General features: G+C 45.2%; 3 protein-coding genes across 3 annotated transcripts; all 3 read left to right on the top strand.

The window, feature by feature from the left end:
• Positions 1 to 6,546: 6,546 nt before the first annotated feature.
• On the top strand, positions 6,547 to 7,281 carry HD556DRAFT_1305032 (uncharacterized protein; the record flags this gene model as incomplete). Its single annotated transcript, XM_041299737.1, has 1 exon — positions 6,547 to 7,281. The coding sequence occupies one exon, from the start codon at positions 6,547 to 6,549 to the stop codon at positions 7,279 to 7,281; it is 735 nt and encodes a 244-aa protein (XP_041164230.1).
• A 7,799-nt stretch (positions 7,282 to 15,080) lies between these two features.
• HD556DRAFT_1222013 (uncharacterized protein) lies at positions 15,081 to 15,764 on the top strand (the record flags this gene model as incomplete). Its single annotated transcript, XM_041296825.1, has 1 exon — positions 15,081 to 15,764. A coding segment is annotated over one exon (684 nt), but the record flags the coding sequence as incomplete, so codon positions are not given.
• A 315-nt stretch (positions 15,765 to 16,079) lies between these two features.
• HD556DRAFT_1220386 (uncharacterized protein) lies at positions 16,080 to 16,409 on the top strand (the record flags this gene model as incomplete). Its single annotated transcript, XM_041296791.1, has 2 exons — positions 16,080 to 16,151; positions 16,203 to 16,409. Coding segments are annotated over 2 exons (279 nt in total), but the record flags the coding sequence as incomplete, so codon positions are not given.
• Positions 16,410 to 16,904: the final 495 nt, after the last annotated feature.

The following is a 16,904-nucleotide window of genomic DNA, read 5'->3' as shown; positions in this document are numbered from 1 at the left end:
TTCAATACTCCGTTAACTCGTGACGGAACGTCAAAAAAAGAGCAAAATTTCGGAAAAACAAGTAACAAAGCCCAAGAATTCGCCATCGCCGGAGAAATAGCAAAGCAGAGCAAAACCTTCGAAGAATTAGTCCCCACCTTCTTCCATCAGTACGCCGACGTCTTCGCCAAAGACGGACTAAATAAGGTACCCCCCGAAAGACCAGGAATAGATCACCGTATCCATCTAAAACCTGGATTTGTACCGAAAACATCCAAAATCTATCTGTTATCCGGAAAAGAACGTGAAGCGGTCAAGACCTTTATCGAAGAGAATACCAAGAAAGGATTTATTGTCCCCTCTAAATCACCCCAAGCCAGTGGATTTTTCTTCGTAGGAAAGAAGAGTGGAGAATTACGACCCTGCCAAGATTATCGATATCTTAATGACTGGACGATTCAAAATCAATACCCTCTTCCCCTTCCAAAATCCTTAATCGAACGACTCTACGATGCCAAATATTTCACTAAAATTGACATTAGATCAGGCTACAATAATATCCGCATCCACCCTCAGGATCAATGGAAGGCCACGTTTACCACGGAAGAAGGGTTATTCGAACCTACGGTTATGTTCTTCGGACTAACCAACTCTCCTGCAACGTTCCAAGCCTTCATGGGAAAACTCTACCAGCAAGAGATAAATGAAGGATGGTTAGTCATCTATATGGACGACCTTTTAATTTTCTCCAAAGACCTGGATGAACATCGAAGACGGACGAAGAGAGTACTCGACACGTTACGGAAGGAGAAATTATTTGTCAAACCTGAGAAGTGTACCTTCGACGCAGAAGAAGTGGAATATCTAGGAATGATTATTCGACCAGGAGAAGTGGGGATGGAACCAGCCAAGGTCGATGGAATAAAGCATTGGCCGAAACCAGAGAACCTAAAAGATACACAATCTTTTCTTGGATTCTGCAATTTCTATCGATCATTCATCTCCCATTATTCCGACATCGCACGACCTTTGATTGACCTCACAAAAAAAGATCACCCCTTTCAATGGACCGTTGAAACCCAAAACTCCTTTGATCGCTTGAAGGGAGCCTTTTTATCTCAACCAGTGCTAAGAAATCCCGACCCAAACAGACAATTCGCCATCGCAACCGATGCCTCCCTTGCTGCAACAGGCGCAGTTCTTCTTCAAACTGATGAAAATGGGATGTATCACCCATGTGGATATCTATCCCAATCGTTCAATTCGGCAGAACAAAACTACGAAATCTTCGATAGGGAGTTGTTGGCAGTCATTAGAGCGCTCTCTGAATGGCGCCATTATCTAGAAGGAAACCCCCATCCAGTAATTGTGTTTACCGACCACATGAACCTTCTCTATTTTCGAACTGCACAGAAACTGTCTTGGCGACAAGCATGCTGGCAGCTAACCCTATCAAATTTCAACTTAGTACTCCATCATGTCGCAGGAACCAAACTCGCCGCTCCAGATGCCCTCTCAAGACGACCAGACCACTCGCTAGGAAAGAACGATAACAAGGATAAGATCCTTCTACCAGATTCCATGTTTGTACGATTAATTGACGAAAACCTCTCTAAATCCATCGCCATCGACTCAGCCAACGACACCATCGTCCAACTAGCCACGGACGCATTGGATGGAATATGTCTTCTGCCCATGAAGTCAGTGTTGTCTGATTGGACACTCCATGACGGAATCCTGTTTTATAAAAACAGGGCCTACGTCCCACCCTCTCAACGATTGGATGTCTTGTTCAAACATCATGACCATCCCACCGCCGGGCATCCAGGCCAATTTAAGACGGAAGAGTTAATTAAAAGGGATTATTGGTGGCCAGCCATGGGCACTTACATTCGGAAATACGTCGACAGCTGCACATTGTGCCAGCAAATGAAGGTAGACACCCATCCTACCAACCCTCCATTATGTCCGATCCCCTCCTCCGCCACTCGACCCTTCTCTCAGGTCTCTGTGGACCTCATCACCGACCTCCCTGAATCCAGTGGCTTTGATTCTGTTATGCTCGTGGTCGACCACGGGCTTACGAAGGGGGCAATTATTTCGCCCTGTAACAAGAACATCACCTCCGAAGGAGTAGCAAAGTTGTTCCTTAAAAACGTTTTCAAGAGATTCGGCCTCCATGATAAAGTTATCTCAGACCGAGGACCCCAGTTTATCTCAAAATTCTCCAAAGAACTAGCCAGACTCCTCGGATATCAAATCGCAGCATCCACCACGTATCACCCCCAGACCGATGGACAGACTGAACGCCTTAACCAGGAACTTGAAACCTACCTACGGATTTATTGCAGAAACAACCCTCTAGAATGGTCGCAACACCTTCCCCTTGCCGAATTCGTTCACAATCATAGGAAACACGATGCAAGAAACACGTCGCCTTTCTTCTTGATGATGGGATATGAACCAAGAGGGATTCCCCATGTCCTAGCCGTATCTGACGTCCCCGCGGCAGAAGAAAGACTCAGGAACCTCCAGAAAACTCGTGAAGAAGCAATCGCTTGTCACAATATAGCCATGCAACGAATGGCAGAAAGATCTCGAAAGAAGAAGTACCAACTGTGGAAGATAGGAGATAAGGTATGGCTAAACGCCACCAATCTCCTCACTTCATTACCATCCAGGAAACTTGCGCCCAAGAGGCATGGGCCATTCATAATCACGGCAGTCTTATCCCCCATCACATTCACTCTAAAGCTCCCCAAGCAATGGAAAGTTCATCCCACGTTCCACGCTTCCGAACTATCGTCCTATCGCGAAACAGAGATACATGGACCGAACTATATGGAACCACCGCCCGATATAGTCAACGGTGAAGAAGAATATGAAGTCGAAGCTATTCTTAGCCACAAAGGAACGGGAAAACAAAGACGCTATCTCGTATCTTGGACCAGTTATTCTTCCGGAAGTAATGAATGGATACCCGAAGAGAATTTGCAGAGTTCGAAAGACCTCCTTGCAACGTATAAAGGGAGACACAAATTGAACTGAACAAATCATCCCCTCAGACAAACAAAACATTTCTTCATAACATGACTCCCCCCCAGACACCATCGCCCACTGAATCGAACATCTCCCACGTCTCTCTCAGAGACACGTCCTACAAACAGAACATCATCAACCTCGACGATGACGCCATTGTTGAAACTACTCTATTATCGCTCGCTCACGCAGAAGAGCTTGAAAAACAACTCGCCAAAGAACCTGCAGTCGTAGCAGCCCCCATATTATCCCAGATCCATGTCATACGCGCCACCGCCGCCCTTGAGCTCCGACTCAAAGAAGTCGAAAACGACACCCTCAGACTAGCATGTCAACACATCCAGAGATGCATTCGCAGTCTTGAGATTCAGCTTCTTCCTGCTGCTTTTAGCACTGTCTGCAAAACAGTTATACGAACTGTTGCAGAACGGAACACGACCGAGGTCGGTCACCTGCCAAGCGCTCTTGTTAGCGCTCCCTCCAGCAGCGTACCTGCTGCAGATATACCTAGAGAAGAGCCTCAGCCAGCTGCGCAACCAGCACGGGCTGAAGAAGTATTACCCATCCCCGAGCCCGCCACCATCTACAAACGAAAGACCCGAAAGGGAACCGTCATACACGGAGTCATGAAGACCAGAGCTTCTAAAGGAAAGAAGCGCAAGGTCATTGACCTCACCAAATCCCCCGACATCATCACAGTAAAGCAGCCGCAGTTTTCCCCAGACAACTTCGTATGTCGCGTCTGTAAGAAGCTTGGGCATCGCCACAAGAACTGCCCCAAATACTACTGTCGTATATGCCAGGCTCACGCACCTGGTCACTTCTCCATCTACTGCCCCTATGCTCCAAAGAAGGAGCAATTTCCATTGGTTTATACCGACGACGGCTTTTACGACGCCTTGGCAACATGGGAAGCCAGGAAAGATGAAGAACTCTTAGCTGAGTTGGACAGAGCAAACGCCGCATATAACGCTGCTCATCGTGACGAGGAATTAGAGTTCCAGAACGCCGATGCAGACGTCATCTACTACGCTCACATGGACGAGTACGTCAACCAGGACGATTAATGTCGAAGTCGGTGACTTTGACCATAATAACGGGGTAATGTTACGATAACATTTACTCCTATCATTTCATTTTTGTGTTACATACTAAATGGGCTGTCCGTACCTTTCTCTTATCTGCACGGGCCGTCTGCCCTATCTCTTATCTCTTATCCAAGCGGGCTGTCTGCCTTATCTTCCTTATCTTGATAACGCATTTACAAGCTCCGCTTGAACATTTCCTATATAGACTGTACTATGCACGATTGTATTCCTTACTTTAATCTACTGGGTTTTACCTGGAACATTCCTTCAACAAGGTCTCCAACCTTGTTGTCTAAGAACTACGATTCTAAGAGAGTCAGCACCACTCGTCTTAGCCTAGACCATTGATCCTCTCATTCGAGAGAAGACCCTCGTCTATCAGGCTCATCGCCGATTGCCCATTCGGACTTTGATAGCTCGACCAATCCCAGTCGTAACACGAACCGGCTCATGGAAGGTCATTGACCAAATCTTCCATGAACCGGGGCAACCGCGTGCTGGCTAATGAGTCAATCGTTAGTAATCCCATTCCACTGGAAGCAGGGAGGGACATACCTAAGAGACTGTGCAAGGCCATTGAACCAGCAGAGACTGTGCGCCCTGAAACGTCAGCAGAGTTTGCATGGCGGGTGAGGGGTCATTTCATCCTGAAAGGCCCAGTCAAACAAAAGGAGGGGGGGAGCTCCTAAAGAAGCATAACCCCCCAGAAACCGACCAAACAGCGGAACCCCAGAGAACCTGGACCAGCGAAGAACTGGAGAATCTGCAGGAAGGGTTAACCGAGCCTGAATACCAGCCAGCCAGAATACCAATCACTTACCCTGAAAAGGAGGCAGTCTTGTCTGAGATTAAGGGAAGATATGAGGAGGATCCTTTTTTCAAAACAATACTAGATGCACCTGAGTTTTATAAGAACTTTGAGCTCCAAGATGGGTACCTGAAGCTGAAACTACAGGACAGGGTGCTGTTATGCATCCCGGATATCCTGGTAGATGGAAGGAAGTTGTGTGAGATTCTAATAGATCAAGCACACTCCTTGTTAGCTCACCTTGGCGCAAGAAAGACAATGTCTTACCTAAGAGAGTACGTCTGGTGGAAGACGCTTGTGCCAGATGTGCAGGCTTTCTGCGCGTCATGTAAGACCTGTCAGAATAGTAAGCCATCTAATCAAAAGCCCTATGGGCTGTTGCACTCACCAAGGGTTCCATCCAAGCCCTGGGAGGCCGTTGGAGTAGACTTCATTGGACCGTTGCCCTTATCGACTAACAGGGATGGAGAGTTCGACAGTATCACCATCGTCATAGACCTGTTCTCTGGAATGGTGCACCTGGTGCCAAGCCGGACGAACTATAACACTAAGGAGGTCGCTGAACTAATGTTTGCCGAGGTATACAAACATCACGGCTTACCGTCGTCTATCATCAGTGACCGAGACATCCTGTTCACAAGTGGGTTTTGGACCCAGTTGAATCAGTTAATAGGCATTAAACAAAAAATGTCAAGTGCTTACCATCCAGAGACAGATGGCTTGACAGAGCAAGCGAATCATATGATTGGGCAGATGATACGGAGCACCATAACCCCCAGTCAAACAGACTGGGTGGGGAGGCTGCTGGCCATCGAGTTCGCCATCAACTTAGCGCACAATGAGATGACTATGTACTCACCGTTCTTCATCAATTCCAGGCGGCTGCCCCGTCCAATGATATGGGAAAGTCCTGAAGCAACAGAGTACCCTGGTGTCAGAGTATATGTGCAGAAGATGAAGGCCACAATACTCACCACACATGATGTGATCCTGGCTGCTTGCATAAAGCAGATGAAAGAGGCAAATAAGCATCGAAGGGCTTGTCCCCTCGTAGAAGGGGACTTAGTCTATATTTTGTCCAAAAATATCAGCTTTCCGAAAGGACTAGTAAGAAAGTTCATACCTAAGTATGTGGGTCCCTACCGGATCATCAAGGATTATAAGAATAATTCGTATAAAGTGGACTTACTGGACAGGTTGAAACAATGAGGGGTGCACCCCATGTTTCATTCGTCATACTTACACATCCACGTGCCCAGTGATGACCAGAGGTTTCCAGGAAGACTCGAGATGCAAGTTGCTGAGTTTGACGATCGTGTGGATTGAGAATGGGCTGTTGACAAGGTACTATCGCATAAAGGTACCAAAACAGATGTGGACTTCAAAGTACTTTGGAAGTCCGGAGATAGGACCTGGCTGTCCTACCACCAAGTGGAACATCTCGACGCCCTGAAGGACTATTTTACTCTGGTTGGTGTTGAGACAATCGGTGAGCTGGTGGATGGCGACAGGGAGGCACCAACTGATGCTCCCCAGGTGTTTCTAGGACACCTATGTCCCACTTCCTTTCCTACAAGTACCCCACCATTCCCTCATTCCTCAACATCACTGTCACTCAACCCTCATTGCACCATGCACAACCCCACATTCTGCAACTTCCTTCCTGCAGGGCCAGGGTTGTACACATTCTCGGACATGCATGTCCCTCCTCGTCAGTATACCATCACATGTAAACAGGTCAAATCCTTCGTCATGTATGATGCACTGTTGCACTCAGGCAAGGATAGCAGCCAACACTCCATTCCTCTCGGTTACGAGGAATTTGCCTTCACTTTCAATTTCAACAAGCCTGACATCCTCGTTAAGTTCACTACGGCTGCCACAGACGGTTCTATCAAAGTTAATGGACCCACCGTAACTGCTTCATTCCTTGTCGGCAATGACGAGGAACCTGCCGCTATGCTCATCCCAGACCAGCCTGTCCAGCCTGTGGCTGAGACTCCCTGTGACCCTGATGGAGGCTGCTGGTTGGACAAATGCAAGGCAGAGCTAATCGACGATCCCCTGTGGGACAACCTTGAATGTTCCCACCACCAGAACTCCTGCCGAGATGAAGCCATCAAGGCTCACAAGGACAAGAGGCGGAGGTTCAAAGGCCCTGCTCCCCCTGCCGTACCTGCGCCTAACATTCCCCATCCCCCTACCAATACTCGTGACACTGGGGCTGGTAGCTCTAGTCGGGCTGTTGCCTTGCCCACCGTCCGGGACGTTGACGTGCACATGGAAGGTATGAAAGGCACGAACAATCGCGAAGGAGTTGAGGGGCCCACCATTGCTGAAAAGAAGGGCAAGGGACGCAAGAAGTAAGGGGTCTGAAGACCCCTGAAGGGGGGTATGTGGCATCTACATGGCCACTCAGCTTGAACCCCAACTATACCATGTGATTCTCGTACTTATCGTTTATTTTCTTTGACATTATCCTACAGTCTGACGCTCTGCATCTCCCTACCCTACGCCCTTGTTATTTCACGTGTTACATTACAGAAAAGCTATAAAAGACCCAGTAGTTAGACTAGTTACGTTTGGCGTTCTTGCAACTAAGCTATTACCTGGTGACATTGCTTGATCGTCTTAAAACTCGTTTCCATGTGCCTTCAACTCAAGTGTTACCACTTCAAGCTGTCATCACACTAGCACTACTAGTGCTTCTAACACAATTGAATCATGATACAAAAACTATCAGTTTGAAATAGCATGGTAGAAATCTTTGTCAATGTATTTGTTTAGAAAGAATGTCTTAGCAAAGTGAGAACTATTTTGTGCTGTTAGATAGGAATCAGCAATATGGCCAACGTGGAAGATAATGTGAGCAAGATAATGAAGTTGATCTAGTGGGAGAATATCACTGAAGGAAGTCCCTGCTGATCACATTGTATGGTTCAAAACATGCATCTACATTGTACATTCCAGTAAGTTTCCATGTTGCTGGGGTATGAAATCTAGGCATTGAACATAAGTAAGAAAATATGAGACCCAAGGGGCACTACCACTTTTTCCTCATGAAGGAAGTCGTTGCATAATGAGGTACACCTTAATAATAGCATGGCCTGCAAGTAGCTCAGACATCAGACTCAGACATAATATATCTGGAAAATGTATCTTTAAGCTTGCTAGTTGGTTATTGTTCACATCTGGTATCATCAACAGTGAAAATAACAGCATTATAGTGGCTATACTTCTAAGTTGCACTTGAAGGAGATGCATTGACCATGAAAGTAGGGGGAGTGATTGATGGGTTATGGTATGATGCCTGCTTCACATGTACTTTGAACCAGACCATGAGATCCTCAAATGGAAGAGGTGCATTGGTTAGTGCTCAGTGATATTTCCCAAGTTGCTTTTTGGCTCCCAGTGAGCGCTTTGAGTCATATTTCGGTGTCTGACCCTGTGCCTAGGTAGTCGCCAAATGCCTCCACTTTGTTGGTGCTGTCTGTGATAGATTGTTGTCTCATGGCCCGGTTGAATGACTTTAGAAAGTCTGCTGGGTTCTCTGACCTGCATCCGTCTCCATGAAAAATCTGTGGTGTCTCTGTTGGCATTATAGTCTTGAGTTGTGCTAGTGCAAAGAAGGCGTCAAGGTTATAGTTGGGGATTGTCGAGGCAAGGGTAAGTAGTTTTGTTTTCGTACTGCATAGTAATGGTTCTGTGTAGAGCAGGGGTAGTTCGAAGTCTAGGTCTGGGGCATTGAGTTCTGGGAAGGGGATTATACTGTGCTCTTCAATACTGCTGAGAGAGCTAAGTGATGAACTGCAAGAGTGTTCCTCTGGCATGTCAAGCAGGGACGAGACTTCAGAGGTTGCTGTTGATGATGCTGTGTTTGCTTTCCACACACTTGCTTTCTTTGAATCCTTTTCTGTAGTCGCTTGTCTGTCGGATTTTCTAGTCCTCAAACGGTCCATCAGTTTCTAATCACAAACCACATAAAATTACAGGCAGATACAGCCTTTTTGTTCCTTTTGCAAGTGTCTTTTATGGACATCTGCCATCTAACTTAGCCTTCTAGGCATAATGCGATGTAGAAACAACAATACTGAGAGGAACTAATGATGATGCTCCTGACTGTATCTAAAATGTTGTGGTCTTTGCACTGCCTAGTCTGCTATACTTGCCTGACAAGTGCGTTTGACCCAGGGGTCTGCAGTCTGGGAATAGTCTTGGGGGTAAGTGAGTGATGTGGGGTCAATAGTCCAAGCACGGGAAACAATGTCCGAAGGTATATTTACGATGTCCGATGCAAAAGCGTCGGGTTTGTCGGGTCGGGTAGTCGGATTCGGGTCAGGTATGCGGAAACTAATAGTGACACGTTATGCGAGCGTCGGAAAAGCGAGCGGTATGCGTGATGACAACAATGACTGATACGGATAATGAAAGAGCGATGATATTCGCAATATCAACTAAGAACTACGAAATATCGGGTTTGACCACTAAGCGTCAGGGAACTGCTCCCCTCTACTTGGATAATGAATAATGCTCGAGGTCAGTCCAATATATATGTAAGTACGTAGAAATGCGGAACCCATAGGCGAAGGTAGCGGCCGATGATTTCGGATCCGAAGTACATGTAAATAAACATGAGGCGCTGCGGACTATGGGAAAACATGTAATAGCGCTTGCTACGACGTGAGTAATGTGTGAAATAATGAACTACGCACCTAGTGGGGCTAGCAAGACAGGACAAGACACAGGAAGGACGAGTGCGCGGGAATTTGCATCGGCCGATGCGGCCTAAACGTCAGGTTGGCGGGTTAGCGTCGGATAACATTGGGAAGTGATTAGCATGTGACGGGTATTTGACGTGTACTGTGAAATAGCTCGATACGAGCCCAGCGCCAGCTCGTGTCCTACAGTGACGTAAACACGGGGGTTGCTGCTTGACGTGTGTGTGATATTGAACACATTTTTGCCGACGCTTCAGGCTGGAGCCGAGATATGCTATCTTAGGTTTCTTAGGGCTAGGCTGAAGGCTAAGGGTTGTTGCAAGCGCTTAGGACAATGGAATTCAGCAAGTTTGAATAATGCTCTGTTCACCATGTTGGAGCAGGAGAAAGGATCTGAGCCCAAGGTCTAGCTGAGAGAAGCAGATGATGATGATGTACTCTACTGATGTGCTGGAACTTGTACTACTTGCTGACTAAGCTATGGAAAGAGCCAATGGTGCTTTGGGTGTGTGGCTCTTGTCCTTGGAACCCCTGGTCCAGTGTGTTTTGTGTTTGTATTCAGCAGATTACAGGGAATAGTGATAGTCAATGTTGGGAAAGTGAGTGGTATGCAGATTATCGATAATGATGGGTATTTCAGATAGAAAGAGCGGTAATATTCACAATATCAACTAAGAACTACAAAATATTGGGTTTAACCACAAAGCACCAGGAAATGGCTCCCTACTACTTGGATGATGAATGATGCTCAAAGTCAGTCTAATATATATATAAGTACATAGAAATCCAGAACCCATAGGCGAAAGTAGTGGTGGAATATTTCAGGTCCAAAGTACATGTAAACAAACACAAGGTGCTGCAGACAATGGGAAAACATATAATAGTACTTGCTGCAACATGAGTAATGTGCGAAATAATCAACTACACTGTACCTAGTGGGGCTAGTAAGACAGGACAGGACATGGAGAGGACAAGTGCACGGGAAAACATCGGGTTGCATCAGATTACATTAAGAAGTGATCATTGTGTGATGGGCATTTGATGTGAATCATGAAATAACTGAATATGAGCCTAGCACGAGCTCAAGTGCTAAATCATTATAAAAGAAAGATATGGGCTGGGCATGTACAGAGGAGCAGTATGTTCAGCCCAAGGGCTTCTAATGAGGCCAGAGCTCAGAAGGAAAGTGAAAGTGATGCAAATACAGCAAATAGTAATTCCTGGACAGCAGGTAGGAAGTAGGGAATCTAATACCAGGAGTTTTTGACAAAACTACAGCCTGCAACTACCTATTGGAGGCATCAAGCATACTGGGACATCAAAACAGTGAGTATTTGGTAGAAACTGTGTGTGGGGTTTGGAGTACAGGTGTCAGGGTACTAGGTGAAGTAAAACATGATTAGGTAAGTGGTAAAAGTGCAAACCTATTGTGAGGAAAATGACTATAAATAAAGATGTAACAAAATAGGCCAATATGTGCTCAGCCAGAGGCTGAGTGCTACACCAGATCATCTCATGTACTCATATTCTAATAGAAGACCTGCTTCATGACATCTTATCTCTGACTCAGATAGATTCATAGATACAGACTCCTCCTGAACCTTATAGAATAGACCTATATAGATTAGACAGAATATACCCATCACCATGAGGCCACCCTTAGCCAGCCATGATCCAACAGGCACTATTTTATCTGTGTAAGTCCATCTCTGAAAAACCTCATCTCATTGTATACTAGGATCGTATACAATAGCTTTGTGATTTTCATACATCTCTTGAAGGCTAGCATCATTGAAGGTATTAAAGATAACACCTCTAACCTACATACAACTAAGGGTTATTCAAATAATCATAATAAATTACTTATACATTTACTAGTTTCAACACTAATCATTTGTACAATGTTACACTTGCAGCAAGCATATACTTTAGGACAGAATGTCATACATTGTAGATGCAAATCATTATGAGGGTGTATATAGTAAGGGTCATCTGCTTAATCCTCCTTGACCTTGGGATAAAAGAATTGATACAAAACTAATATGTAAATATTTACTTACATTAAGGGAAAGACAGTCATTCGGTTAGTGGCTTCAATGAATGCTATACAGACTCGTGGCATAGGATTTCAAGACCTCTGAACAACATCATCTACACAGTCCTAGATGAGCACATCCTTAGAGCTGCTACCCAATATCATTTTCCACTGTGACTACCTCAATAATACTTCCCTTTCAGTCAGACAGGATTGACACCTCACACACTTCCTCATTCGATCTTGGGCCAAAAAATGGACCTTGGCATCCCATTTGGTGGCATGGTACAGAGACATACAAACGTAGTACAAAGGACAAGCCTTTGTGAGAGGAGGAGACTTGGTCACATTGACTGACGAACATTGGCAAATAGGTAGAGTAAGCAAGCACGTGAAGAGGAAGCAAAAGCAAGATGAAACATATGACGCGACAGGACTGAATAAGCAAACATGCTAACTTCAATGGCGACAAACTTGCAGAATGAGATGAATTGGGATGGTGGACCAGCATGGGACAATGAAGATTATGAGTGCAAGAATTAGGATAAGACAAACTAGGATGGCGGACCAGCGCTGGATGATGAGTGTAAGGGGGAATGAGACGGACCAGCGTCATGGGGGTGGAATAGAAGGGGCAAAGGTAGAGGGTTCTGGAGACCAGCACTGGACAATGAGTGCAAGGGTAAAAGAGGAAGGTTAGGGGGTTCCGGAGTCGGTGTCTGGAAATGTTGTGACAAGCTTTCCTAGTAGTATTCCTTAAGATTAGCTTCATGATCAGTACTAATAAGTGAAACACACTTACTAATACATATTAATACCTACACATATATTTGAAGGAGGCTCTTCGATGTCTCCAAGAAGCCTTGAGAACAGTTAGCCAAATAGTGAATGTCGGAAGTGAATATTTCTGCAAGAGAAAAAAGCTACTGAGTACACAAAGATTGCAGCACCAAATAGTGTGGCTAGCACCCCTACAGGTAAATTGAATAGTGCGGGAACTATTATGGAATTGGAAGTATGTTCAGTGCTATTGTTGCAGAACTTACCTGTCAAAGTTTCTAGATTTGGCCAACTGATACAAAGCATGTAACCCTAAGCACCCATGAAACCAGCACACAGGTGGTCAAACATCCTTCCTGCCTGCATGAACCTTTTGGTTCTGCGGCCTCCGCTAAGGAAAATAGCCAGGGTCCATGAAAAGGCCATCCAACCTATGAGTGTCTCTATAATGAAACGAGGGATGGATCTGTAAATTGAAACAATGGTAATAAGCTCAGCTATCAGTATTAGGAGTATTATGCTCTTGGCAAAGGTAACTGTCCTGCAGTATCTGGGTATGATGAAGGATTAAATTTGCGGGACTACTGATAGGACTCAAGCTTAAGTAGGCAGGTTGAACTGAAACTTTGATGTCATAACATACTATTTATGGCAATTGTCATACAACAGCTACCCTAGAACTTTAGTATCCCTCCCAAATGCCTTATACTGTATATATGTTAAAAATACTCTGGATGTAATAGTCTCTTTAATGATATAGCACAACTGAGTAGACTGGAACTTAGTAAGGTCAAATTTTGTCTCAGAGACAATCTCAAATAAGATTTTGTAATAAAGCTTGGCAGGATCAAAGCCAATAAACTTAATAAACTAGTAACTTTAAATTATTTTAGTGACATATTATTAGATAAAAAATTTCCTTGTGCCTATGCTTCCCAAGAGTAGTATGAAGTCAGGTGTTACATGTAGCAATAAATGCTGCCTTATTTCAAAGAAAACTAATACATGAAGATTGACTGGTAGTAAGAATGACTCTATCTTGCTGATTAATATTATTGAGCCATTACATAACCAACTTACCAAGAAACTGCCCACCAGTATTTTTCAGGGACTTGGGCTAGAGCCAGTTTGTTAAGACCATGCACAAAGGGTAGGACTGATTCCAAGGGGCTTGGCTTGAGCTCGTGCGCTGCGCCCCTTACCCGAGTATGTGCCCTTAATTTCAGAATGATGTCCGAAGGACGTCTGAAGCGCGGGAAAGTTCCGGAGGAACTACCGGAAATTACGATGAGGTTTTGTCCTGATATGGATACGTGTAATGGCTACTTAGGACAAGTCCTAAGTAGAAGCAAACAGAGGAAAGGCTGCAAGGACAAAGTCCGAAGCAGAATAGGTCTGGAGGACCGCGGGAAAGTTTTGGATGAACGTCCGGAAACTTCGGAGGAGCGGATGAGCGGATGAGCGGGGATCGGATAAGTGGAGCTCTGGCCTAGGGAATTTCTCCCTAGGCCCAAGATGAATATTGACTAAGTCGATAGACTAGAACTGATATGAGGACTTAGAGTGAGATCTAGTGTGAGGACTAATATGATATTCAGACTGAGGAACTACAGGACATATACAAGAGTTTATATACTAAGGAAATAACGGAAAGATCAGTAAGCAAGCGTCCGAGGCTATGTATGAAGCATAAGCAAAGTTATCAAGCGCGAGTCGGAAATGAAGCATAGGTTAACGGATCAGTAAGCATACTGGTAGTAAGTATAAGCGAGATACCGAGGACAAGGAATAACGAATAGAGGAATAGGCTGTGTTAACGTTATATGCACAGGAATTGAATTAGGAAGCTTATCGTATATCTGATCGGACCGGATGTCCGGACATGAAGCGTGGATATACGGGATATGATATTAGGGCAATAGGACAAAGGATGAATGATGCAGGCTAGCTGCGGAGGTATGGAGGTGTGATGTACGGAGGTAAAGGGATCTGGACATGGATGCGCGGATGTGGATGTGCAGAGGTGCAGGGATCCGGATGGGTAGAGGACTGGAGACATGGATAGGGCGTCCGAAGGTCCGGATGAGGCGTGGGAATATTGTTGGATGTAGGTCTGGAATACGGGATATGACAGTAAGCAAGCGTCCGAGGCTATGTATGAAGCATAAGCAAAGTTATCAAGCGCGAGTCGGAAATGAAGCATAGGTTAACAGATCAGTAAGCATACTGGTAGTAAGTATAACCGAGATACCGAGGACAAGGAATATTGAATAGAGGAATAGGCTGTGTTAACATTATATGCACAGGAATGAATTAGGAAGCTTATCATATATCAGATCAGATCAGATCGGACCAGACCGGACGTCCGGATGAGACATGTGGATATATGGGATATGACATTAGGGTGATGGGACAAAGGATGACTGATGCAGGCTAGCTGAGGTATGGAGGTAAAGGGATGTGGATGTGGATGTGGATGTGGATGTGCAGGGGTGCAGGGATCCGGATGGATAGAGGACTGGAGACATGGATAGGGTGTCCGAAGGTCCGGATGAGGCGTGGGAATATTGTCGGATGTAGGTCCGGAATACGGGATATGACATGTATACACTGATGGAACATCGCACAGCTGCAATATTTCCAAATTTGAAGTCAATATCAAATTCAAATGGAATGATATCCACGACGCATTCTGTAAATATCCTGGAGTTGATCAGTCAGTTGTGTCACAAACCGATAAGGGCTTTGATACATTGGGCCAAATAACCAGCTATGCTGTTGCTCAGCTTGGTGCTCAATATCGTAACCATGTATTCTCTATCCTCATTATCAGCAATCGTGCTCGCATCATCAGATGGGATAGGGAGGGAGCTATCATCACCAACACCTTCGACTACTACTACAAGTTACACCTGACCAATTTCTTCTATCATTTTGCACAAGCATCGCATGCCCTGTATGGCATTGACACTTCTGTAACTCCTGCTAGCAATGAAGATGCTGCCCTCACAAGGATGGTGTTAAAGCTCACTACTACCATGCGCATGTTGAAAGTTGCAGTCCCTCAGGATCCTGCCATTGAGGACCCTGACTGGTTGACATTGATCATCCCCCAACCTGTTGCAAAAGGTTTTCCGCTTGTTGGCTGCTGGACTCGCACCTGTCCTGTGTTTGATAATCTCAACAACAGGGTTGTGATGTTCAAGGATTCTTGGTGCGTGTCATTAAAGGATGTTCTACCAGAAGGTGAGACTTACAAATTATTGAAGTCGCATAATGTTCGCAATGTCGCAACATGCATCACATTTCATGATGTGATCCATGCTACCCCTGAGTAAAACACCCAGATTGTCAAGTTTGGGAGCACTGAATGGGCTTGCCCCAACAAGGCTGTCACTCCGCACATTCTTCACTGCCTAGTTCTCAATCTTATAGGCAAGCAATTGACTGATTTTGAGAGTTCTCATGAACTTGTCCAGTCTGTCTGCAATGCATTACTTGGTATGTATTTACTTCGCACATATTACCTGATGTCCATACTCATTATCCACGCAGCCTACCAGGATGCATATAAAGATGCAAAAATATTACATTGAGATCTCAGTGTCAGAAATATCATTATCTACTGAGGGAGGGGCTTTCTCATCAATTGGGACTTAGCAAAGTTACTTACCATTCAGGGTCCTCGACAAACCACCCGCATGGTATGTTCATTTTCCAAACTCATATATTGAATTGATTCTCCCATCACCAAGGGAACCTGGCAGTTCATGTCTGCTCACCTCATTAAAAATAGTTTTGCTGTCCATGCTGTTGAGGATGACCTCGAGTCCAATCTGTATGTTGTTCTGTGGATGGCCTTGAAGTCCAGGGAGAGCTACATGAGTGTCATTGACCGGATGCAATTCATTTTGCAGATCTTCAATGCTGATCCGCTGGTGGGGACCGGAGGATCTGCGAAATTGGATTGGCTTTTTGCTAGAACCTACTTTCCGCATGATATATTCGTCGGCTGCAAACCGCTTGACGATCTCATTGTTGAACTAGCCCAGTTCTTCTCACATTGGTACTCCTCAGTTTCCCCTGAGGCACAGGAGTCACTTGTGCAATTGCAGCTCTCATTGTAGGAAGTTCTGGATGAAGCCATTGTAGCACTCGAGTTCGCACTAGGCACATATTCAGCTATTTTCCAATACACATTGCACATGAATCACTTCCCAATATTATCCGACACTTACCTGCTCAATCAAATGTTTATCCGCTAACCCGACACTAGTCCGACACTAATCCGACGGACCCGACGTTTCCCACGCATCGGACCCAATATTTTCCCACACACTTGTCCTCCCTATGTCCTGTCCTGTTGTATCTATCCCCACTAGGTGCGCAGTTATTCATTTTCACGTCGCTAACAATGTAGACCACGTTATTACATGTCCGCAGTACCACATGTCTTA

The sequence above is a fragment of the Suillus plorans genome (assembly GCF_016647745.1).
Source record: "Suillus plorans strain S12 chromosome Unknown HD556scaffold_9, whole genome shotgun sequence".
Taxonomy (NCBI): Eukaryota; Fungi; Basidiomycota; class Agaricomycetes; order Boletales; family Suillaceae; genus Suillus; species Suillus plorans.
This window is presented reverse-complemented; position numbering and strand designations above follow the sequence as displayed.